General features: G+C 41.8%; 1 protein-coding gene across 2 annotated transcripts; it reads right to left on the reverse strand.

The window, feature by feature from the left end:
• Positions 1-26,425, reverse strand: NET1 (neuroepithelial cell transforming 1). Of its 2 annotated transcripts, XM_036228220.1 has the most exons (12): positions 26,167-26,425; positions 19,719-19,785; positions 15,629-15,688; positions 6,024-6,131; positions 5,449-5,616; positions 5,014-5,076; positions 4,575-4,671; positions 4,358-4,434; positions 3,421-3,678; positions 2,852-3,022; positions 1,707-1,893; positions 1-1,369 (listed from the first exon to the last, which is right to left on the reverse strand). In XM_036228220.1, the coding sequence occupies exons 1-12, from the start codon at positions 26,292-26,294 to the stop codon at positions 984-986; spliced, it is 1,770 nt and encodes a 589-aa protein (XP_036084113.1). In that variant the 5' UTR covers positions 26,295-26,425; the 3' UTR covers positions 1-983. The 2 variants fall into 2 exon arrangements, with proteins under 2 accessions (XP_036084113.1, XP_015983479.2); XM_016127993.2 differs by lacking the exons at positions 15,629-15,688; positions 19,719-19,785; positions 26,167-26,425 and adding an exon at positions 11,028-11,276 and having other exon boundaries at positions 984-1,369.

The raw sequence follows: 26,425 nt of genomic DNA on the forward strand, positions 1-26,425 counted from the left end.
TTTTTTTTTTTTTTTTTTTTTTTTACTTATCACCAGTCAACTGCTTTCCCTCTTGCTTGTCGAACACTAAAACTTTCAATAAAATCCTTAACGTGGTTTTCTTTCAGTAGTCCAGAGATGCCGGGTCATTTCATGTGTGTTTACTGCTCTGAAATGCTACACTTTAAAAATGGCAATTTTCTAAATTGGCTCAAAAACAGTATGGCTTGGTTTCACTTGGTAAAGTTAATATGATTTAAAAAACATATTTATATATATATACATACAAACGCACACCCATTTTTAATCAAAGAAGAAAAATACTTTAAAGATGTGCCAATCTGAAAAGGCATCAAAGTAAAAAAATAAAAGCAAATACTAAAAACTGTAAAAAAAAAATTAAATAACTGGCAGGTTAAATGACTGAGAAATGAGCACTGAGCAGTGAAAAAACACATATAAAGCGTTCCAGTTGATAAAACAGGAAACCTATTTGGTTTTGCTTTGTTTTCCAAGGAACTTATGCTTTGATATAAATTTTGAAATATTACAAGTATTCCATATTTTAGGTGCCAATGTTCAAATTTCAAATTCTGCAAAGTTTATCAAAGAAACACCGGCAAAATCCCAGTATTTGCAAAATTAAGTTTTGGCAAATATTGTAAATATTGCAGTTGGCTGGTATTGAAAAGTCATGAATGTAGAATGAAGAGAAAACCTATTTCATAAATATTTCATTTGATTAAAAACACCAGGCTTGAATGTTCTAAATCTGAGGAAATATCTTAAAAAAAAAAAAAAATTGCATTTTAACAGTAACCTGTATATATACCTTTAGCTGCCATAAAAAAAAAAAAAAAAAGAAAAAAAAGGAAAAACCACCCAAACCAACCACACACACGGGCAGCGGTAGGACCGGCACTGAGCGGGCCTGCGGCGCGCCCACGCGGGAACGCACGCTGTGCACATCTGCGGACGGCGGCTGCGCGGCGAGCCGCGGGCGGTCACACCACGGTCTCCTTCCGCCGGTCGCCGGGCTCGGCGTGGCCCCGCGCCTTGCGGGCGCCCGGCTGCGTCCGGGGCGCTCTGGCTGTCTTCACGCCGTCTGGGGCGGGCGCCGGGGCGCCGCGCTCTGAAGCGTCCCCACCGGGCGTGGCGGACGCCCTCCTCTGGGGCCCCGCGCCCCCCGCCGAGGGGCTGCCGCCCTCCCACTCCTCGTGCAGCTCGGGCAGACCCTGCAGCCCGGCGGGGCCCGCGGCCGGCTGGAAGGGCGCGATGGCGGCGCGAAGGCAGTTGCACCACTGCTGCTTGTGGAACGCGTCGTTGGCCTGCAGCGTGTGCGACTGGCCCGGAGCCGGGTCTTGGAAGCGGACTCTGAAGACGTTCTTAGCTGGAGAAACAGAAAAGGAGAGACGAGGGAAGCTAACTTAAAAAAGGCTCGCCGTAGGCTGAGAGGTCCTGCCTCTTGACAGGGTGCTGGGATTTACGTGGCACGCACATCTACTGGGCAGAGACTGGAAACGAAGCCTACGCGTGCCTTGTCAAACACCTGCTGCTGTCGGAGCGGAGAAGCGCCTGGCAGCCCCGTGAGAGCGACAGGCACGGGGCCGGGGGACCCGCATCACTGTTAACTCTCCGTGTTGGGACAGAATTCTCAGACTACAATGAAATGCACTCGGGGTCCGAGCTCACGTCTATTTAAACCGCTCTGAAGCTCGTGGCCTCACCTTTATCTGCGTTGCTGAAAGCCCCGCGGAAGGACCCGCCCATCCTCACGTCCCCGTCCTGCACGTCTTCCAGGACCAGCTCCCGGACCGGGATCGGCTGCCGGTACACCTGGTAGGAGTGGCGCTCGCTTCGTGTAACAGGCCGGGTCAGAACCAAGATGTCTTGAAACAGGAAAATGTAAAGTTTCTGGAGAAACGGGAAACAAAGCTTCCTAAGTATGGAACTTCGTGACTTTAGGGGACTGAAATCCATTGCTAAAGTAACCTGCTCTGACGTGACTAATTTCACACGTTTGCTGAGAGCCCCTGACAAGTGACCCCACAGGGACGGCGACACCACCGCAGGGCAGGCTCCACTCGGAGAGTGAGGCTAACCCCAGACCGCACCGACGTGTGACCCCGGACGAAGCAGCCGCTCTGTAAACGCTGCTCCCTAGAGCCTTGGCCGTCGGGGTGACGTCACTGGCAACACCAGGACTGCCTACCAGCTCCCCGACAAGGAGCAGAAAATGCAAGCTGGCAAAATGTTAACGGGTTAACATCTGTCAGTGTGTCGTCTCACAGAGATTTAAACCATTTAAAACAATCAGGCCTCACGGAGGAAATCAGAGATGTCAGATTTCAACTTCTCCCAAAAAGAACCTCGACTTATAAATTGGGCTTCTGGAAAGCACATCACGAAACGAAACTGCCATCCACTCTTACACTTAGTTCCAGCACGCACTTTTGTAATTAAGATTTTAAAAATAAGTTTGCTTTCATTCAATCTGCTATCGAATTTGTTTAGTAGTGCTAAAAACAACTTCCATCACTACATAGCAAATTGCAAAAAAATTTGTCAATGTTTTATTAAAATTATAAAACAATTTACTTAGAAAGGAACCCCTAGACAAACAAGACGTATGCTTCAAAACTAAAAAACAAGTATTACTGATCGTCCTCTGAGACATTTAAGTCATTCTGTAATGAGAATCCAAATGTTTGCTTTATCGAAGCCGATAACATAAAATAAAAACTAGTAACCTTCCTTCATTAAGGGATGGATTTATTTTACAGACCTGCTTCATACTTTGTGCTGAAAGATTAGACAGAGGTGGAGAAGGAAAGCAACACCTCCCTTCACGTTAGCACGCAAATACACTTACGTGTCCATTTTTATTCTTCAGCTCCCCATGGCAAAGCAATACTTTGCTTCCTTCGATTCGAGGATCCTTCTGCTTTTCATCCAGGTACTCCAGTTTATCGATGTAATATTGGCATTCGGATTCGCCTTTCTTCAAGTTGATATCAGAGAGAACTCCTTGTATTATCAATACCTAAAAACGATCAAAAAATTGATGAAGCATTTTCAGTACATTATTTTATCCTACAGGGCTAAAACATTTCACTAAAATGATAGAATTATTGTAAAGCTTGAAGGGATTCTAGAAATCAGTTAATTCAGTCAGTCCTTTCATTCCACAGATGGAGAATCAGCATCAGTCATACAGAGTCATACAGCTAGCCAGTGGGAGACCGGACTGGAATCCGGTCTTCTGATTGCAACGTAAGTACGTGTCGCATCCTTATTGCTCAGCGCACAGTTCACCAATGTACAGAGCGCTTCGCTGCGCTGATTCAATCTGCAACAAATCTGAGCATGTCATTGTGCACGTTTCTGCAGCAAGCGAAGGTATAAACTTGCAGGGTAGGAATCATTTGTGGGCCTACTTACGGCTTCCTCCAGAAGCTGAGTATCAGCGTGGTCTTTCGGAGTGTGTCTAAGAATCTCCTTTAACAGTAAAGGGTACTTGACTAGGCGACTTCGAGGAATATCCAGAAAGCTCCACAGATCTAGTTTCCGACTGAAGGGAGACTCGAGGCAGCGCTGCAGGAAGTCCTGGACGCGGGGGTCCTGCTTCTTCTGATCCAGAAGGGCTTTGGCTGCCAGCTGCTTGCTGCAGTAGCCTTTGTAGGCGTTCAGGCCTGGCAACTGGAGAGTCAGAACAGAACGCAAGCTGTGAGTTCCTGTCACGATTTAGCCCCTCAGTGAGCCTGTGAACGTGAAACAAAACTCGCAGCTATTCTCGACAGTTTTAACGAGCCGACGTTTTCCTGGAGTTAACTGTGGGGGAAGGGTAGGGTTCTGGGCTGACATCAGAACCCCCTTTCCCCATTTCCCTAATTTGGCTAAATCTAACCAATGACTTGCGACTTCTACTTCCCCCAGCTTTGTTAGATGCTAGTCTTCTGTATTCCCGGGACACCTGTCACATCTGTCACCAACACTGAGCCTTCATATACTTGGCTGTCCTCTCGCCAGATCGCGGACCCGGATACTGTCTTTGATCACTGACCCTGCAGCAACGCCTCCTGGAGCAAGGCGCAGCATCTGGCAGGCACTCGGATGCTGACAGAAGGAATGAACATAACTAATGCTGTCTGAATGATGTCCAAGGGGGAACACAGTTTTAAAACAAATACAACTGCATCACTCACGAAGTATTTTAAACAGAGATGGTAACTCCTTGTAGGTACATAAATCTGTTCAATTGTAATGCCTTGTTTATCTGTCTTTAGAATCCAGCTACTACAGCAAATCGATCTGATACTCATCAAAGATGACAAGTATGGCAGATCTATAAACACTATCTAAACAAGTCGCGACGTACCCAGTTCACAAGAATGTGACCAATTTGCTCTACTGTTCCATCAGGCTTGGTAGCTTCTCCTATTCTTGCCAACAGATCTGAAGTGTAAAAAAAAAGCAGGAATACCAATTATTGGTTTACTTTTTAAATAATTCAGCACTAAGTTAGTAGTTTAGACTTAAAAGTACTTGTATTACTGCTGTTCAGATACTAATAAAAATTAAGTAGCATAGCTTACCTTCATGCAGAGGTATGTAAGCGTCCAAATCACCAAATATTTGTGTTAGTTCCTCTTCTGACATAATAGACAACTTTAACATGGGGTCATGGTAGGCCTATCGGGGGGGCGGGGAGGGGGGGAGAAATGTGTCACACAAAGAGATCAAGCAAATAAAACACGATGAGAGATCTGTACTTGAAGGCAAGCATGACTAACTATATAAAGCTAGCGTGGATTCTATGTCACACATAAAATTAAAGTGTATGTTAGTTCCCAAATAGACTCTCCTACGGATACTCACATCTGAAGAGATGTGTCTAACAAACCTCATCTAAAAAAAGTATTCGCCAGTAGACAGTTTCTAATTTTCTTCTTTTAAAGGTAAAAAAACACTATCCTTTAGAACTTGTGAAATGTGATTTTTAAAAACTAGGGCATATGATCGAAAGTTACTTACCTTTCTTGCAAGCTTGAGATCCTCAATTAAATCCTGTTCGCCTCGGGACATTTCATATATTGCCTAAAAAAATCCAGCAAACACCACAGGTCATTATATACAACGGATACTTACCATTATTTAACTAATGTTTTGAACTGTGCCTTTTAAAGTGACTCGGTCTGAAATCTATAATTCAGAATGGACTCTCAAGTACGAGGCTGCCATGCTTCATGATTTTGCCCTTTCATTAGAGTTAAGTTTGCTGACTGCCACCTGTCACAAAGTGCTGCTCAACACATGTTAGCAGTTGCCACTCAAATACAAAAATGTAAGTTGATTCTGCCATGGGCATTAATTTGCCAGTGTTCTGTCAAAACATATGTTCAAAGCACAGGGACTATTTTTTTGTGTGAAAGCTGACATGTATGGCCTTGCTCCTGGACGCCAACCCACCTCCTGACGCCGGATCTCCTTGGCAGTTAAAGACTCCTTCATAGTGACGTCTAACATCTCTGACCACAGGACACTGCTCCTCCTTTTGGCGGGTGTGGGGACTGTTGATCTGCTCGATAACTTCTGGGCAGAAGCTGGGGATCTGCTGTCACCACGAAGGGTAAATGACTTAAAAGAGAAAGAAGACAGGTAAACAAAAGAGAAAAGATTTGGAAGATACGGTAATTATTCCTTCTTCTTAAAAAATCAGACAAATTAAAAACAAAGTTCTGAGAATTTCTCAATGCATAAAACATTCATTTATCTAAACTTTATCATTCTAAAATATTTATCAGCCAATATTCCTTTTAGGGAATAAAAGCTATCCAAGACCATGCTTTGATATAAGATGTGCGTATAATCAAGTTAAATATGTTCTGGTAACAGCATTTCTTACCAGTATATTGCAAAAAGAAAATTTGTGTTTAAGTACATCAAGGTAAACCTGTCCGTACAGCGCAAAGAAAACCACGAGCTTCGGGCCTCTAGAAAACGCCCCTCGCTACATTGCTCGCTCCCCGGCCGGCCCCACTCACCTGTATTGTCTGACCGAAGCGTCTGACTGCTCCATTTCTTACAGGAGAGATTAAATTTGCCAAGGATGTGACTCGAGCTAGAGAGCGAACTCTTTTATTGCTTGGCTCCTGTAAAAACAAACATAGATTATGTTAAAATACTGAGAACACTAATGAGCAGGAGTAATTTATTAAAAAAATAGATGGTATAAGGCCAGATACCTGAATATCATCGAGAACATAGTATTATTATTAAACACAAGAAAAACTAAAATCGACAAGCAAATTAGATTCTAAAATCCTATAAAACTTTTTAGTATAATATAGAGGTCGACTTTTAAGAAACCATATTTTTATGAAAAATTTCAAACATACACCAAGGTGGAGAACAGCATAATGAACCCCGAGTACTCATCGCTCAGCTTCGACAGTTTTGGTGTGACGATGTTTTGTGTCTGCCCCTACTGGGGTACTTGAAAGCAAACCCTAGGCTTTGCACCGTTTCATCCTCACACACTTCAGTGTGAGACAGCAGCTTTCAGTGAACGTGTCTGGGGCTGGAACGGGCTGGCTCTGAAGCCAGTGAGGCCCCTCCGTGTTGGGAAGTGCTCCAGCAGAGGTGCTCGCCAGGGAACATCCTGGGCCTCAGTTTCCTCATTTGCAAAATGAAGTTAGTAGAACTTCTCTTTTAAAGTTGTTATAAAGATTAAATATGATATGTTTAAAGGTCTCAGACCGGTGCTTGCGACATCTTATTGTTTTAGCTATTACTAATATTTTTCTTAGAAATATTTCCACTTACCATGGAAATGTTAGGATTTATAAATAATTAGATCCTCTCTCATATATTTACTTTATTAACTTAAGGGGAAATTAATTACAAATTCATGAGAAATAGTTATCATTGTACATGTATTGTTTTAAAAATAATAATAATAATAGCATAGTAAATATATCACTTCTTATTTAAGGATCTCAAAACTTTACAAACTGCATTTTCCTATTTTCCTGCTGGGAACATGGAGGCATACCATTAGATGACTCACACAGATACTGAAGCAAAGAAGGCCAGACCAAAACTCAGGCCTATCCTTTATAATACCTATGGAGTAGAGTTATTTGTTTGTATTTGATGCCTTTGACAGTTGTGGCATACTTCACAAAATAATGGAGATGAGAATTCAGAAAGATTTATAATTAAAATTTTATATTAAAATTAGCACTTAAAAATTACCATTTAAAAGTAATAGATGAAATGTTTTTCCAAAAATTCTTTGATATGACTGAAGTCATATGAAAAAAAGGTATAGAAACTGCGTAAAAATAATCCATTTAGAGTAATTTAAGAATACAATGGCAGAGTCGAAATTCTCTGCAGAGAAATGTAAATGATCTGAAAAGTCAAAGAAGCAACTGGACTTAACTAAAGTTCTCAAGGGCAGACCACAAATCAGAGACATGCGAGACCCACTAAGGCATAACCCACTCAAGCCCTCGAAGGCCTTAAGAGGTGGAGCTGTGGACCAGCCCTTCCCCCCGCCCCGCCAATGATTAACTCCAAAAGTAAAACTGAACATAAAACCACTCAAGTGAAAATGTTAAATGAACTGAAAAAGAAACCTTTTCAGATATGTAGCAAAATGGCACACTGTGGGGCCAAGGACACGTGTGAATGCCTTTACGATACACAAGTGTGCAAGACTGAAGCGACCCATGCCTGGGCAGGAGTCTGGCACGAGGCATTCCTTTCTGTTTAGTAAAGACGGTACAAAGAGTCTTCTGTTCGAATGGAGATAGAGTTACCTCACACAGTAAGATGTGCCAATGCGAACCCGAAACAAAGAAGTCACCAGAAAGTTCTGTTTCACATTTTGGAAAGAGGTTGTTTCCTCTTCCTAGGTCAAAGCATAACAAATCTGGCTTCTAAGTAATCACAAAATCTTTAATTTCAATTGAAAAGTCTATGGAAAGGTACTCTTCCCATGAGTTTGAAAGGAAGAGTTAGCTTAGCTGGGAGGAAAGTAATTTTTGATATCTATTTTTAATACATAAAATCAAATTAATAAAAAATTCCTTATAAGATCAGATACTGTACAACTATTTTCCTAATAACTCCAAATTATGTGATATTGAAAATTAAAACTACAGAATTTAGATTTAGGTAGTTAAATGTAAACACATCTACAGCATCTTTCTGAAACAACTGTGGATTTGGCTTATGCAGTCTTTCAGGGCGGCAGGATATTATGCGAAGCAGTATTTGGTGGTTAAATAATGTTCCTCAGTCCTTTAGAAACCCATCTACAATCTCGCTTCCTCACAAAGAATGCTAGTTTTAGGAGTTTCTCTAATCTCAAAGGCCTTGGTAAGAGCGCCTGGCTGGCTCGGGCAGCGGAGCAGGAGACTCTGAAAAAGCCTTGGGAAGGAAGCATAGCGCTCCGTCAGGACGCGGGCGGTGGTGCGGGGGGTGGGTGGGGGGCACCTTTGTACTTTTCGCACATGCTCCTGGGGATCCAACAGTAACTTTCCCGCCTTCCTAAAAGGACATATGTGAAGAATGCTTGGCAGACGCAACACAAACTTCAAGCACATATATTTCAAAAATATGAAAAATTTTAACGGGTACCTTAAAAAATGTGATTTAAATGTGAAGGCATAATGCTGAACATGGTTCACTAATTTCAGGACACACACTATTTGAGAAAACTGACATACGGAAAACTTGTGGAAAAGTGACATGGACCGATTAGGCATTCATGAGTCACCCATAAGATTGGGACAAAAGTCTGCCTTTTAAAATGCAGGTTGGGATTTGGCCTGTGTGAGATACACCCAGAAGTAGTTTTTCCTTAGAGATCCAGACGCATGACTTTAATGATCTCGGTTTGGTCTTTAAGAACCTAAACACTTGCACCGTCATAAAATATATTTTGAAGACGGAGGCTTCCGGGAACTGGTATCACGCCTCCCACTGGCGCTCTGCCACACGGGTGCGGGTACAGCGCTGGAGGTGAGGAGTGGAGAGGGGGCAGGAGTCTATCTCTCCGGCTCCCAAGATAAGGCTTACATATTGCTTTCGTTGCTGTTACTTATTTTCGTTCTGGAATGCTGTTAACAGCGCTATGGTGAGTACGAGAAGCCTGAAGAACAGGTAAAGATATTGAGACTATATGGTCCCCTCGAAAGACAATCTGAAAATCTACAATATTCGCAAGAATCAACAAAAAATACCAACAAGTTTTACATGTTCGAGGAACTTTCTACCACAGGCAACCTTTCACCAGGGCTAAAGTTCACTTAGACGGGAAAAACACCCAACACCCTCTAACATAAATTTATGTTGTTTATTTAGCTTAGCTTTTAACCAGACTATCTAGTTTAGTTTGGCAATCGCAAGCATTTCTATGGGGAATCTGTTTTTAGACTGAGTTTTTAATAAATTCAATTATTTACTAATCTACATGTAGTCAGATTTTTAGGTCTTACAGTATTTTCTGGATATCTATAAACAGAAAATTGGTAAGATCAATTTAAAGTCTTTTATTGGACTGTACCGTACACATAGAAGCAACAACATGGAAAAATTCTGTTGTAAATTCAGTTTTTTTTGTAAAAGGGTTTTTTCTACCAATGGTGTCATGTAAGAGGGTATATTTCAGAAGGGCCTCTTTTATAGTTAACCAAATCAAGACCCTTAAATAAAAAACAGTCTGGGTTTATTTGTTTGGGTTACTCGGTAAATGATCTCCATCTGGCAAGAACTTTAAAATAAGAATGAAAAAAAGGTATTTATAAAAAGATAAAACTGAGTTCTGATCACATGTGACTTCTTCCCTTTCTACACAGTAATACAAAATAGTTAAATTTAGTTATTTATTTAAGGCTGTGTTGCTAGTTCTAAAACCTGACAACATTCCTGGTGGTTTTAACCTTTAGGATAAAGGTATGCCAGAAACACAGTTAGTGTCTGATACCAAACAAAAAAGATGATCAGTTTTAGTATTTACATTATGACCACATACAACTTGCTCTAATCAATGGGACTGCTGAGACATTTCGAGAAAACTGAAACATATAAGCAAAAACCAAAAGCAAACAAAACCAAACACAAAACTAAACCACACCAAATGGAAGCATACCTCCTAAGGCAGCCATTTAACCACTGGAAGGTGTGTGTGTGTGAGACACACAACCTCACTGAGGTCCACGAGAAACTGAACTTATTTAAAAATACATAATTAGGTAAGTTTGGATATATGTATATGGCCACAAAACCATCACCACAGTCAAGATAAGTAGTACGGAGTTAACTGAACACGGAAATGCTAAAGTAGGTATACTGTAGCATGCAGTATAAACGGAATGCCCACCCATGCAGTGCTAAACCAACTGTCAAAACTAAATAAAATGGCATAAAATCACTTGACTTATGATAACTATTCACAAAGACTTTTAAAAACCACAACAGCTTCAGAAAATTAAAGCAGGGAGGGTAGCAGTATCTAAAAACTGATTCATTGGATTAAATATTTTAACATATGTTTCTTTCTCAAGAAAAAAAGTCACACACAATGAACTTATTAGATGTGAAAAGAAAACTGAGCACTAGGTCAGACAGCGTTTTAATTGCAATTTGTTCACTAGTATTATCTTACAGGGGAGTCTTCTCGACTCCATAAAGCAGTTCCTCAGACTGGGTAATATAAATACAAGTTATTTTCTAAAAAGTAACTGTATTAAGCATCAGAAACGACACCAATTTAACCGAACTGGGTAGCATGTCCATTTAAAATCTTTCCGTGTACAAGTCCGCGAACGCTCGCGCTACGCTGTGCACAGACCAGGCTCAGGGGCTCACGCCGCAGCTCCAGACCCGGCTCCCACCGAGCCACTGAATCCGCCCCACTGGAACGCTCGGGCCAGAAGTTAAGCTCAGAACCGTACTGTTAACACACGGTTAACAACCTTAAGAGCTCCGAGGAGTCAGAAAGCACTCCTTTGGCTGAACTCTTCTCCAAGTCCTACCTCTTGTTCTCTGAAGGACTGGTTATTCACGTCCAGGACTCGTATGGTCCTCTTGATAGGTAGGAGCCCTCCGATCTCATCATGCGCCACCATGCTTTACCGGGTGCCGCTCGGAACTCTCGGAATCGGCGCCCCTCCGGGCCGGCCCCGTCCCCGGGCCCCGTCCCCGCGCAGGCACAGCTCCCGCTCTCGGCGCGCTCAGCCTCCCGCCGCAGCCATCCGCCCCCGCCGCCTCCCGCGGAGCCGCCTGCGCCTGCCTCTGCCTCTGCGAGCAGCGGCGGCGCACGCAGACCCCAGGGCTGTGGGCGGGGCCAGCGGGCTCGGGGGCGGGAGCCCAGGAGCACGTGACTCCGGTTAACTGACAGCCGGGCACACCTAGGCTTCTCAGTTTTCGCAGTGCAAGAAAAAGCTCTTTTTCAAGAGGTCTGGAATGTGTACAGGAAGACGAGCAGGGAAGAAAACCGGGCCGATGGTTAGGCCTTTCCTGGTCCCGAAGCACTCCCAAAGGGAAACCAACTGCTCACCCCGTCACCTGCCCCAGCGCCTGCTCACAGGCGCGGCCCTTTGTCTGTAAAACTCTATCACCTAGAAGGGCATTTAGAGGACAACTTGGCAACTTTAAGTAAGGAAATCATGATTCAGAGCTAAAATGTGTATATGCTAAAGAGATGCCCAATGATCCAGGGACCTTGCCTTTATTTTACACAAATACTTGTGTAAAATTATCTAAGTCTAAAATTATCTAGTTGTAAGATTACCTAAGTCTCGGCAAACCGGTTCCTACCATTTTTTCTTAAGACCAGCAGAGTAAGAGCAGTGTACACCCTCAGGTCACTCTTCCCTAAAGCACGTCTCCCCAGGGCTGTGGGCAAAGAGCGGTCCGGCTCCCTCAGGTTTTAAAGCGCGGACCTGCCTAGTCTTTAAAGCAAAGAGTTTTTCTTCTGCTTTAAAAATTTGATATCTGTGTAATAGATGTTTTAGAACATAAATACATAAAAGGTGATTTCTGCTCTAAAAATGTATAATAGGGCCGTTCTCCACTGTGAATTACCTGATCTTGATACAGCCCCAATAGGGTAAAAAGGCCTACTTATAAAGTCTTGCATTTTACTGATGAAGAAATGAAGTTCCCAGAGGTAGAGGGACCTGCCCAAAGCCACATACAAAGGACAGTCTCTGAATTTCTTGTTTGAATCTTTTCCTCTATGAAAGCACACTACTAGTTGGTTTGGTGGGCCTGCTACAAAGCAGATTTTCTTCTTTAACAGAAAGTGCTATATTCTATTTTGAAAGGTAAGATTTTGACTCTAACTGTATATATTACTATAAATGATATAATGCTGGTAATCTGCAAAAACATTTCTATTCTTAGGATTTATGAGAAGCAGAGAAGCTTGAAAACTCTACCATGCAGAAGGCACTATTCTAGACACAGTGGGTGATACAAAACAGTAAGTTTCATCCCTGGTCCTAAAGTGCTACCAGGCCTTTGTGTAAGGCCACATGGAGAGGTGACTAATACAGAGCAGCTTCTGCAGATTCTAAAACAAGCTGTACAGCTAGTCAGTGCTACCGGAGTTTGGGAGAAACCACTCTGGCAGGTTCCGAGCTGAGTGGTGCCTTGGAGGCCACGGTATGCTCTCATAGGTCTGAGCAGGGGAGATGTGCATGGCGTTCCCAAAAAACGTGTGTGTGTGTGGGGGAGCATTTGTGAACGCACAGTGAGATCACGGGCTGTGGGTAAGGGGAGAGGGGCAGATGCAACAGGTAAATGAAAGTTATGTGGTAAGGTGGTCTTTAAAATGGTTTGGAAGACGACTGGAAGCAACGCAAAAATCACCAGCGGGTCTCAAGCACCGTGTGTCAGGAAAAGGATATATGCAAGGAGTCAAAGACGCCTGTGATTTTAGTTAGGAGGGTAACTGTTAATGCAGACCGAGAAACGAGGAGGAAGAAGCTTTGAAAGAAAATTCTGAGTTTCATTTTACATACACCGAGTCTGAGGCGGGGGAAGAATGTGGAAATGAAAATCCAGCGCTAGCGTGTGGGTGCTGCACACAACCGGGGGAGGCAGCAGGGAGATCTGACCGGAGTCGGACACGCGGGCATCAGCGCCCAAGCTTGGGGAGGGAGTGAGATGCCTGGGAAAGGAAATCTGGACCAAGCAAGACAGGTCCAATGCTAAGGGAGAAAGTTTTGCAGACGGAACAGTCAAAAGGCAAGAGAGCAAGATGCCAAGGGAAGAAAAGGTGTCAATTACAGCAAAAAGGTTAAGAAAAGACTCACGATTTAGCGATTACAAGTTTAAGGAAGACCTATTATAGAGGCTCGAGAGTGAGTAGAACAAATAAATAGTGGGCACAGACTATTTACAATGACAAATAACCTATTAAAAATAATTTATTAAGCTTTGCAGGGCAGTGTTTCTTCTTGGAGGAAGGCCCAATGCTGTCCTTCTGTAAACGCCAATGTGTTTTGTATTCAAGATGATGTTAATAACTCGTCTTTCTGCACCGAGACTTTTTTTAGCAATGGAGATTGGTTATATTTCACCATCTATCCTTTATCACCCAGTCATCGATATGCGTGCATCAATACACACGATGCAGCTGGCCTTCGGGGGGGCTGTTTACAGAAGACAGCTCTATACGGCATTCCAGTGGAGGCACCTTAGAGATTATGGAATCCAGTTCCCTAAATGTCACAGGTAAGAACACATCTGCCTAAGCCCTCCGAGATAGTAAGAGGCTAGGCTAGAAGCCAGGTGTCTGGTTCAGTTAGTTTTAGCAGTACAGCTACTTAGTTTCATAAGGGAACAACGGACCTATGCATAGTGAGAGGAAAGAAGCTTCTAGGGCAATCTCATGGGCCTCTTACCTGATGTCTTTCTCCAAACTAGGTTTTTCTATTCAGTTCTGATACAGGTAAGGCCAAGATAATGAGGGGAAGGGGTAGATCTTGTTTCTCCCCTTCAGCTGAGGACCCCTGAGGTAAAGGTGGAAGTCTTTATATGTAACAATAAAAAGCCTACAGGAGCTAAACAGAGCCTCACGGCGACAGTCAAAGCACAAAAATCCCAGCTCGCCAACCCTCAAATCTTAGTTTCATTTGGAATGTTCGGGTGTGTGGTCCAGATGTAACTGACAAATGCAGATAGCACCTAAAAAAGCAGTAACGAATACGGGGTGCTCGATTATCAATCTAAGCGACGAGCCTGAGCGTCCTGGCTCCAGCGACACTTCATAAAATCAAGGGCTGGAGGGGTCCTTTGAGATCATCAACTTGTCCTCCTCAGTGTTCTTAGGAGGACATGGAAAGACAGCCGCACAAAGGAAAAGGGGGCTGTCGGTCCTTACTCTGCACTAGGAGCTTTACGCATGCTCTTATTTAGCCAGCTTTCCGAAGTATGCATCATTACTTTCATTTGCGGATGAAGGAATCTGGACTCAGAGAGTTGAAGAGCCTCGCCCCAAGTCGCATGGTCATCAAGGGCTGGGAGGCCGCATCGGGCCTGCTCAGCTCCCACCGGAACACGCCGTGCAGAGAAGGCCCTCGGCGGAGCACCTCCAGCGCATGTCCGGTGCATGCTCAGGCTGGCAGCCAGGCACAGAGCTGGGTCCAAAACCTCAGTCTCCCGGCCCGGGCCGGTGTTTGCTGAAGAGCTGCCAGTATTTCAGAGAAGGAACCACAAAGAAAGTCTAGAGATTATCTGCCTTCCAGCCTTTTTCTATCAAGGCAGTTAAGTAAAAAGATAGAAGATCTAACTGTTTTAAGTTTTAGAAGAGATCCCGGTTCAGTTCATGGCAATGGGTAAAGAGAGAACTAAGTCCAAGCTCTTTGCTGCCCTCAACAGGGGATACTGTGAAGCGCAATTGCTAACCTGCTTTTTTCTAACTTTGTAATTAGGTTTATTATGACCTTGTTATAAAGAGGGATGCATTAAAAATCTTTTAGTCTATAGAGAAACATTCGTATTTTCAGCCCTTGTATAGCTCTCATGTTTTTTACCATTAAATTAAACATATATTTAAAAATCATTAAGTGTATAAAAAGATTCCAGAATTCACAATAAGGACTTTTTCTAAATATAAGAAAAGCATGTTCTACTTTAAAACCCTAGAGTTCAAGATTACAAATAACTACTATGTATCTCACTAAATATAGGTTAGTTAAAAACAGAATTTCAAGTTTTACTAAAAAAAAGAAGCACCGATCGAAATATCAATAAAACAGAACTTCGGAGAAACCAGAATTCCAAACTATCTGGTAATGAGTGAAAAAAAAAAATGATGAAAAAAGTAATTGCATTTGGACCAGACAAGTATGAAAGAAGTTAGTGATAAAGTTGTATGTGGGTCTGAGCTTTTAAAATGCATTTGGATTAAAAATTTAAATGTCTCCAAGCCTTACTAAGAATTTGGTCTGGGAAAAGATGGATTCAGATCAATTAAATACTATTAAAAAGGTTATAAACACTTAAAAAAACTTTTTTCCACTTAAAAATGCAAAAAAAAATCCCAGGATCCATTTTTCTTTTAGCACAGAAATAAATGCTATCTCCATATTTTTAAATGCTTTGCTCTGACAGCAGTAAGGCTTACCTTCAGATCAAGGCTGCTAAGGCTTACAACATCATCATCTTTTGCTCTTCGTTTTCTTTTCTATAAGAAAAAAAAAAGATTTCATTATTATACAGAAGGAATGCATGAAACTCCACTAAACCAAGACTCCATACAACTGGAAAAATCACTTTAAAAAGTGAAGCCTTTGGCTGTGTTCATAAGAATATTTTTACGAGGGATGCTCATAAATTATCTCTACCATATGTATTGTCTAAATAGTGCACCCAACTAAATCATCTCTTGTTGTGAAGTGATGCCATCCTGTTAAAAAATTTACTTAGGAAAAAGTTTTTTTCAGAATAGAACTCTTATATAAGTCAAAGGCTGTCAAGTTTTTAGGCAACAAATTTTTTAAAGAAAGGAACACAAATTATTTATTCTATAGGAGGGAGGGGTCTTCACTAGAAAAAATAAATCCTTTTCTCATGGTCCAAAGTAAGATTTGTTGCCTGAAGCAGGATTTATCAGCTGGAGGATGACATACGCATCCCTAAAGGACTTTCTAGTCATTCATCACCTTCATTCAGTCCTACGGGCACCATTAGTGGCAAAACTGTGTACATGTCTTTAATTCCGGGCTCTTAATCAATACTGAAGACTCTTTAAGTAACACTTCATTCTTCCGCATCTCAAAATATCTTTTCAGATTATGTGTGATAGAGCTTAGCTTTTGTGAACTCTCAAAACTGACCAGACAAAGCTCCCTTCCAGGACCTGACCCAGCCTTGAAGAGAAAATGGCAGGAGTAGAATCAAAATCGAGCAGGACAGGGACAACGGAGGATGGGAAAGATAAAGTCCAGGTGGAAGTGGAGGGAAAAACAGGGAGCCTGGAGGTCTCAGAAGCAAGCCACCCCGAAAACAACAAAAGGGGGAACTCTATGGAGTTAGACGAGCTATCTGAACCAAGCCTCCTTGTGAAGAGTTCAGGAAAACTAAGCTCACTGAAATGAACAGAAAATTCTCCAAGTCAAATCCTATAGAAAATAACTCCAAGAGAGAAAAAGAACAAGGGGAAGAATAACATCCCTGTAGGGAATGAATAAAATGCTTAAGAAGCAGAGAAAAGCTGTAACATGCTATTTCAAATTTAGCTAAAAGACATTAAGAAAATGATACAAGACATGGAAGAATATAAATCAGAATTAGGAAAAAATTTTAAAAAATGAGGCGACAGAACTCAAGAAATCTTTATTGATCCTAAGGTCATATCCAGACGATGCAGAAAAGTATGAATAATATGATGCAAACTCTGCAAAGCAAACTAAGTAAAATCCCTGCATCTGTGCACCTTGCCTGTGAGGCTGTGTGTACATTCATGAATAACTACATGAGCAAAACACAGAGGGATACACACGGTATGGCTGACACGGGCTAGAGCAGAGGCTGGGGGACCGGCGGACTTACGTGGAGCGGGTCGGGGGAAATGTGGGAAGAAACTGCCAAGCAAAAAGACTGAGCCAAGGGCAAAATGCACGTACATGATCACACTGACGCATTTACATAAAATTGTACATATGTGGACATGTGTATAAAGAAATTTAACAATTTTATAGATTCTGCTATATTTTCTTTTAAACATTTTAAAGTTTTGCTTTTTCATGTTTATATGTTCAATCCATCTGGAGTTTATTTTGTATGTACGTGGCATGAGGTGACGTAGCACCCCCAAACACCATTTCCTGACAGCACCATTCCTTCCTAATGATTATGACACAGGAAGGTCTCACATGCATGTGGGGAAGCTTCTGGGGTCTCTATTTTGTCCCATCGAGTCTATTTATCCATCCCTGCACCCATATCGTGCTGTGTAATTACTATACCTTTGGAGTAAGACTCAATAGCTAATACAGTAAGTTTTACGCTCCCCAACTTGTACACTACTTTTGCTGTCTGGGCGTTCTACTTATCCACAGAAATTGTAGAATGAGATTTATTATACTCTCATGGGGTTTCTATTAGAACTACACTGAATTTATGAATTAATTTGGGGAGAACTGACATTTTTATGCTGAGTCTTCCCTTGCATGAGAATGGTATATTTCGACCTAATTAGGTATCCTATGTTCTTTATTAATGCTTCCAATATTTCCCACCAAACTCTGAGATCTTTTCATAGATTTATTCCTAGCTTTCAAAATTGTTTTTTCATTAAAAGCATCTTTAAAAATTATATTTAATGGTTTATTGCTAGTATATATACATTCTATTGATTTCTTTTTTATCACTTTTATAGCTAGTAACCTTGCTTGAACTCTTATTAGTTCTAATAGCTGCTATTAACATCCTCTTGGATGTTCTATGTAGACAGTCACATTTTTTCTGAGTAATAAACTCATACTGACCTTGCCTTCCCGATTTGCCCTCCTGTCTCACTATGCTAGCTAAGAACACTAGGCTAGTAACTGCTGAACAGATGTGGTGCCAGTCGGCTTTTTCTACATTTGAAAGGAACAGCCTACACATTTTATCACGTGTTGTTGTTTGTGGTAGGTCTCAGACTAAGGAAGTTTTTTATTCTATTTCTGGTTTGCCAAGAATTTTATCATGATCGGTTGCTGAATTTATTTTTTTTCCACTCTTACTTTTCTTTCTATTTCCTTTGGTTTACTTCTTATTCTTTTCCTAACCTCTTGGTTTAGAGGCTTAATTTTTATTCTTTTCTTAACCTACGTATTTAAAAATTATAAATCTCTCTTAAAACTCCTTAATTGCATTCTGAGAGTTTTAATACATGAACCACAAGAAATTTCTTTTGTCATGGGAGGCATCTACAAGTGTTTTCCCAAGTGGCACACACCCATCCTGAGTATATGCAAGATATCTTCCCTAGAGTGCAGGAGGAAAATGTCAGAACTTTTTAAAAATGCATTTCTTAACTCGTAAAAATAAGCTTAATTAATATTTAAGTTACAGATGATAAGCTCATCATCACTCACATTATAAGGTTAAAGACGATGGCAACCTAATCAGACCCAATAAGAAGTCAGTCCAAAACTGAAATTATCATGGTTATTTGAAATATATATTTATGTGTACTATTATCTCTCACTCTAAATGAGTATTGTGCTTTGTGAGATTAGCTAATAATGGTGGTACATGCATAAAAATTATAAGTAAATATATCAAGGCTACATGTTCAAAATATTTTTGCTGACAGGCTTGCAAAATCAAGTTTGGAGACACTTCTAAACTTTTTCTGTTTAAGTTTAGTCTCGTCAGCTAGTAAGGGAAAGGGATCAAGATGATAAAAGTTTCAAAGGAAAATACAAAATTGCATTAAAATCAGGAGACACTTTTGATGAATGTTTTACTGACCAATTAATATATGTGATCATTATAAGAGTACAGAAATCTTGAACAGGAGTTCCCAATCGTAATATAAATTAAAAACAAAAAAACCAGAATATAAATTAAATGTGTATTGCTAATCACATCAGCACATCACCAGTACATGCACACAAGAGAAGTCTGGCAAACTAGAAACAGAATCATTTTTGCTATTTCTCCCAAACAAGAAAAGTGTAAGAATCATGCTCTATTTGCACATACTTTATTTATATGAGTATTATGAGGTAATGAATGTGTTTTTAATTAAAAAAAAAAATCAATTTTCTGGTGCCACTTTGGACAAAGTTAGATAATGCCTCTGTAAAGTCTCATTTTAAAAATAATGAAGCAGTCCCTCTATACTAAAATGATTAATAGCAAAATAATTCATTCATCATATATATTGTTGTGTTTTTCAATCAAGAAAAAAGGTATTAAGAGTATGTGCATAAAAAACTTCATAATATAGACTTAATTTTAACAGTATTAGGAATAAGAGGAAGGATTATATAAAGATGAATAGGTCTGGTAGTTTTCAAAGTTTGTTTTATATTTAATTGAAATAAAATTTTCCTTCAGTTTGTTAGCAGAAAGAAAATAATTAAATTAGGCTGCCAAAAACACTGTATCTCAGGATATTCAGAGAAATACACACTACTGAACTGTGCACCAGACTGAAGGACGACCCAGGAATTAATCCTATCTCATGTCTTAAATAAAAAACCCAGGCGTCTACTCACCAAAGTGAAGTCCCAGTGGGGGCCAGGTGTTAAAAATGTGAAGGAGCTACCTCTCCGAAGGGAGTGTCTGTTAACAGGAAATTAAAACAGTAGATGAACTGAGAGCAACTTCATTACAATAAAGCACCAGACAGTTAAAAAACGTTTTCATAGTTTCAAAATCATTTAAAGTAGCCTTTCAATCATTCAATCATAGAAATAAGTGGGAGGGTCCGCAAAAAAAAAAAAAAAAAAAAAAATCAGGGTACAGGTTCCGGTCACTCTCAGTCATTTTTTTTTTACAGTCAGAATCTTTGCAAAGGTGACAGATCTTTATAAAATTAGTGACTAGATTAAGAGTATATAAAAAAATAATTCACCAAACCAAGCAGAATTTATTGTAGGAATATATACATGATTCAATTATATGAAATCTCGTTATTATTGCCTTAAGAGGTAAAAAACAGTAAATGATGCAAAAAATTGTTGGATAAAATTTAACATTCATGCTGAATATTTTAAAAACAAGAATAAAAGGGTACTGTTATAATAAATAACACCTAAATACATTTAATTTGCATTTCACATTAAATTTCTTCCATGTACTGATTTTTTAAAAAAATTACAATATACCAAGTAGCTTTGAATTACATCTGAGACAAAGGTCTCAAGTAAGATTAAAATTTGACTGAATTTTGTTCTTTATTAAGTGACAGATTTTTTTGTGTCATCTTTCCATTCAATGTGAAGAAATAGAGAGAATTCTTATGACAAAAATCTGTCTTCGACTTTATAAAATATAAACCTGTTTATAAAATATGTAAAAAAAACCCAAACATAACTAGCACAGGAAATAAAGACAGTTTATAAACTATACTTATGTTAATCGCTTCAGATGTACATAAACGTAGTTTTCTCCCTTGTGGAAATAAATGAAGGTGAACCAAGTGAGCGAGAGCAGCACGTGCCATTCACTCGGAGCTGCTGCAGCAAGGCCCCCGCCACTTGCGCTAAGGCAGACTAAGGAGCAGGCCGCGGAGGAATGACTTTATAGCAGGAACAAGCGATGGCTTCGGATGTGGCCCGATGGGAGGCTGCTCGCAGCGGGGAGCTGCAGGCGGGCTAACCGGGAGCAGGGCATCCTATGTGATGGATTGGGGCGCAATTCGTCTTGCTCTGGTTGGTTCTAAGTTAGAAGGGGGCACAAATTTTAGGGAAGCTGGCGGTTACTGATCCGGTCCTGGATATCGGGGCCAACTGTTACACAAGGTGGTGCTTGGCTTCCTGAGCTGTCAGGCCATTGTCCGTTTGTGCATTCCGTCTCTCATCCTTGATCCTCATGGTCTTTGTTCACCGTAAGTTCCAGAAACACCACAAATGGCTGCTTTTTCCTACAATAACTTGCAAGCTTAAATCAAATACAAGGGCTCCTGTAGTTATCAAAGCCAAATATAAAGCAGAAGTTTATTTATATTTTAAAAGAAACACAAGGGAAAAGGGCTGCAGGAGAAAGAGGATGTCAAAACAGCTTCACAGAAGAATTACTAAAGCTGAATCAACGAGAAACAGAAATTAGCACAGCATAGAAGAGAGCCAGGAAGGCGCTCTGGGCATAGGGCATAGCCATGTTCAAGGAGGAGTGAAATGAACTACATTCAGGAAACTGCAAGCAGTTGCTTATGTTGAGAATCAAAAGAAATAATGAAGAGCTAGGTCATGATGAAAGGCCTTACACAACCCTTCAAGAGCACAGACTTCATCTTGGATACATGGGGCAGCCCTGGGCTTGAATGTACGTGAGGCGGAGGCTGGCTGGGAAGAAGGCGGGGCCGGCAGGTAGGAGGCAGCTCCGCGCTGCCCGCCGTGGGCGGCGAGGGCCTGGGGCGGCAGGGCAGAAAGAGGCCTCCACCACAACATACGTGGGTTTCTCCTGTTCAGTTACTACCAAGGCTTCTGGCACAGTGAAATACGATGCCACTAATAATAATTAGAAATCGGTGCAGAAAGATCTTAAGGTATTTAAAGCAAATAATTCCTAAAAAATTACTTGGGAAATATTTGTTAAATGACAAAAATTCAACCAAGTAAACTTTAAAGATCAAATTGGCTTTAATGAACGATTCACGACCTGGGCAGCATCCCATCCAGCACAGACGGGAGCCCCCGTCTGTTTTTAAAGGCAGAGAGGGGGCGGGAAAAGACTACATAGTTTCAGGCAAGGTCACCCTCCTGAGGGGCAGGGACCCAGGTGCGCTGACCAGGAAACCCCACCTGGCCTGGCTGGCCAACCTCTACCACCCTGGGAGGCTGGGACTGCAGGTCGGTCAGGCCGGAAATCTTGGCTTGCTGCTGTGTGGGCACAAGAGACTCCATTTGGGGCCTGCGGTTTCTTTTTAACAAATTAAAACACAGTAAGCCTTTGATTACTCTTAGGGATCAAAAAACTTTGAGGGCCTCTTCAGTGGAGCAAGGTAAATGAAGGAAATGGTTTTGCAGCTATAGAAAAGGTAAGCAGCGATGAAGAAAACGGCATGCTTTTTGATAAAACACTGTAAAAAGGTGTGTAAGTTAAACATCTGAAATACATAACGCACATGACTACACGACAGATATGTTATAAACAAATGCTATAAGATTATATGAAGAGCAGAACCTTGCACCGTAAGTCCATAGACCACTCTTTAAAAACACTGCTTTGGGTAAGTGTTACATTAATCACGTGGTTAAAAAGAGCCATCCATGGGGCCTGGGTTGCAAAGCAGCAATTGATTTCTTGGGTTATTTTAAATCTAATACAAATGTTTACTACAAAGTAGTAATCATAGTGGCGCTTATAATATTCAATAAACACAAGTGTTCGGGAGAACATAAAACTGAAGTTATTCATTTCTTTATTTCCTAGAATCGACCATACTGACCTCAGAATGAATTCTATGTCTAAAAGCTGGAAAGAAAAATAGCTCTTAGGAATTTTAAACAGGTTAACAAACTGGAAAAATATCCCCAATTGGAGGGCAAGATTCTTTCCAGCACCAGCTGGAATCGGCTTCACAGGAATGCTATTTTTTCCCATTTCAATAACAAGTACCTATTTATTTTGAATACCCACGGAAAAAAGTAACCCGAAAAACAAATTGTGCCCAGAAAGCATGCGAGGCAGTGCCAACTTCAAAACTCTTGGAAAGACATAGTCATTTTTCACAGAGGTCAGACTCAAAATGTGATAGCTATTTTAAATCCTTGTGGGAAAAATTTTTTGATTTCACAAAGCATTATTAATATTATAACTACCCTTTCTAGAATATACCAAATACAGTTCATTTATAGAGGAGTTTAAAGGTTGAAAGAAGAAATGACTGCCCCTCATCTTTTCAAGAATTTTTGTCCAATCTCCCTTTTTATACATCTAAATAATCATAACATAAAGCATAAAATAAACTAATATAGAAGGAACTAGCTAGGTATATAAAACTGTGATTATTCCTTGCCTCCAACATACTTCCTTTCACATTATTTGGTATGTTTTTGAACAATGTGCATTATTTTTACAGTAAACTAGATTTAATCTAAACGAAGCATAATTACAATGGTAAGTTGACGTTCAGAAAGAACCATTCTGTTCATTCATTCTTAAGCCAATTTACATTTTCGGAGACTATGATTTCTGTCACTGCCCTCTCCTATCATGGCAGATAATTAAAGGGCCGAATTGGAATTATAAATGGCAGAAAGGTAGCTCAACGAACATTTTCATAAACTGTACCAGACAATATAAAAAGGAAAATAAACTACAAAAGCATAAAGATACTGGCTTAAAATAAGGAAGGTATTTAAGGGTTTACAATGTAAAAAAACCAAAATGAGTTAGCGAAGAAAGTTTTCAAAAAGTGAGCAAAATAGAAGGATCAATGATAGGGATACAGCAGAGGTCACTAAAATCAGCAAGAAGACTTGAGGCACAGGAACACCTGAAATATGACAAAGTGTAATTGAAAAGTGTTTAGGATGCCTCCGCGTCTGTTAAGAAGGATGACTTCCCGTGTGAAAACAAGAACACAGTAGTGCTGAAAGGGAGCAGCTCGGCTAAGGAAGTCGCTCCCACGCACCAGCAAGCGCAACTCCAATAAATGCCTCCGCCTAATTACAAGCTACCAGACATAACCTGCAAATGCCAAGAGTACCAGGAACGTAGAAAGAATGATGTAAACTATACTCTAGAGTTAAAATTGGTTGATTTTGGGGGTGCTCAAATATTCAGGCTCTTGATTTCTTTGCAAATTAGGTGAGAGAGAGAGAAAGAGAGATTGAGACACACACACATACAATTATCATAGAAACAGTTCATTTATTTGGGTCAAACATCAGATGTAATAAACCTCTCTGACCCTTTTGACTCCTACCTCTTAAAGATTCTGGAGGGGCTGATAATCACGCAGATTCTACCCTCTACAGCATGCGGGGCTTCTCACCTGGACCTGAGAGTCCCAAACAACAGACACGTCTTAGAACACCTCTAGTCCGGAACACAGTCGAGCATCTAGAAACCATCACACACGTTCCAAGCACCACATCAGCACCTGTGTTATGCAATTCTAATACACTTCTCAGGTTGCCTTACCCACAGCATCAAATTCAGAAGTGAGGGTGCAGGGGATAAAAACAGTAAGTAACAGTGAGGGAAGAGAAAAATATCTAAAAGCACACATTACTAAAAATAAGTAGCCTTTGAGAAACAGTGTGGCAACTCCTTCAAAAGTTAAACTTAATTTTGTCATATAACCCAGTAATTCCACTCCTAGGAAACCCACCCAGGAGAAATGAAAACATACGTCCACAGAAAGACTTGTAAATGTTCATAGCAGCTTTATCCACAATAGCCAAACCGAAAACGATTCAACTTTCCAAAAACCAGTAAGAAGGATAAAATGCGGACTATTCATTTTATATAATGGAATATTATTTAGCAATAAAAAGGAATGAAATACTGATACATGCCCAATATGGATGAACTACAAACACATGCAGATGCAAAAGATTTTATATTGGCTGATTCGATCTATATGAAATGTCCAGAAACAGAGTTTACAGAGATGGAAAGTAGATCAATGGCTGTCCAGGTTTTGGGGTGGGAGTGGGGAATGCCTGCCCAAAACCCGAGGTAATCTTTGGGGTGATGAAATGTTCTAACAGTGGATTGTGGTGACGGTTGCACAACTCTATAAATTTATTAATAATCATAAAGCTGCACGCTACAATGGGTGAATGTTATAATATACAAGTTGCATCTCAATAAAACTTCAAAAAGTACAGTCATTTGATGTACGAGCAAACAGTCTTAGGAGCTAATGTGGGCATCCTTTTATTTTTAGCAACTATTAGAAATAGTAATAATAACAGTCCTGGGTTATCGAGAACTGGCTCGATTATTTGTGTTTATATGCCCTGATTTAGTATTAAATATTGTGACAAACAGCCCACCAGAAAAGTTAAATTCCCTTAAATAGAACAGGAATCCTCAGATCTGAGTTTACACAGAAGAAATAAACTCAGGAGAAATAACGAGCCTAGCCTGAGACTGTACCTTTAACCCTGGATCTCCATTCTACAAATTCTGCAATTTTACTGGGAAAACAAAATTCAAAGGTCTGCCATCACTACTGGCAGATCATAGATCACGTATTTATTATCTTTTCTACCAATGGAGCGCGTTACTTCAAATCTGTTAAAATACTATAAAACCCTTGAAAGGATGAGTATGTGTTTATATTCCCACCAAACGCGTGATCCGTAATGTTCAATGGATTCTCCCAAGGCCTCGCAGCGCGGAAACAGAATGATTCAAATGTCATTTACACCCGATATTTACAGTATTCGCAAAGAAGGGCTCCTCGATTGTGGCTGCGAGTGAAAGCCCTTGTTCCACGGGTCACCGTCACCAACTGGTCTTTACAGGCATTCAGGGGGGGGAGCACGGCCGACGGGCCGCGACCTCCCCGCGCCGAGCAGCCTGCCATCGCGGGGAAGCGGCACCCGCTCCAGCACTCCGATGGACGGGTCGACGCTGTCGCGGGGCAGCAGCGACATGGCTCGCGGAACGCGTGCCCCGGCGCCCGCGGCATCCGCGGGCTTCGCGTCGCCCCGCGGTCCTCGCCGCGCCGCCCCGCCACGCAGACGCCGGCCCCGCGCCCCTCCCGCGGTCCAGGCCTCGGGGTAGCGGCGACGGGGCCAGGGGCGCCGGCGGCAGGCCGGCCGTCGGTCAGAGGTCACGGCGCTCGGGGTCACGGCCTCCCCGCGCCCCCGGACGGTTCCGGGCTCCTCATTTGCATTTCGGAGCCGCCCCCAGGCCGGCCGGTACCGGCCCCGCGCCGCCCCCCGCCGCCGCCGCCGCCGGGGGAGGGGACCAGGTGAGCGACCGGCCGTGTCCCCGCCCCCGCCAGGGCCCTCACTAGCTGCCATTCCCCGCGCCCACCTGCCGTCCGCCTCCGGCCCGGGGGTGTCGGGCGAAGGCCCCGCGGCCCCGCCAGCGCAGAGCTCGGACGCTCGGCGGCTTCGCCTCCGCGGCTGGGGCTGCTTTTGGACCGCCGGCTCGGGCTCCATGGCGCGGAGGGGGCGGTGCGGTGGCCGGGTGCCCGGAGTCCCCAAGGGACGGGCACCGCGCCCGACGGCTTCGGCCGCGAGCGAAGTTTCTGTCAGGAACGCGGCGTCGCCACCGCCGCCGCCATCTTCCG

The sequence above is a fragment of the Rousettus aegyptiacus genome, unplaced genomic scaffold, assembly GCF_014176215.1.
Source record: "Rousettus aegyptiacus isolate mRouAeg1 unplaced genomic scaffold, mRouAeg1.p scaffold_m13_p_10, whole genome shotgun sequence".
Classification (NCBI taxonomy): domain Eukaryota; kingdom Metazoa; phylum Chordata; class Mammalia; order Chiroptera; family Pteropodidae; genus Rousettus; species Rousettus aegyptiacus.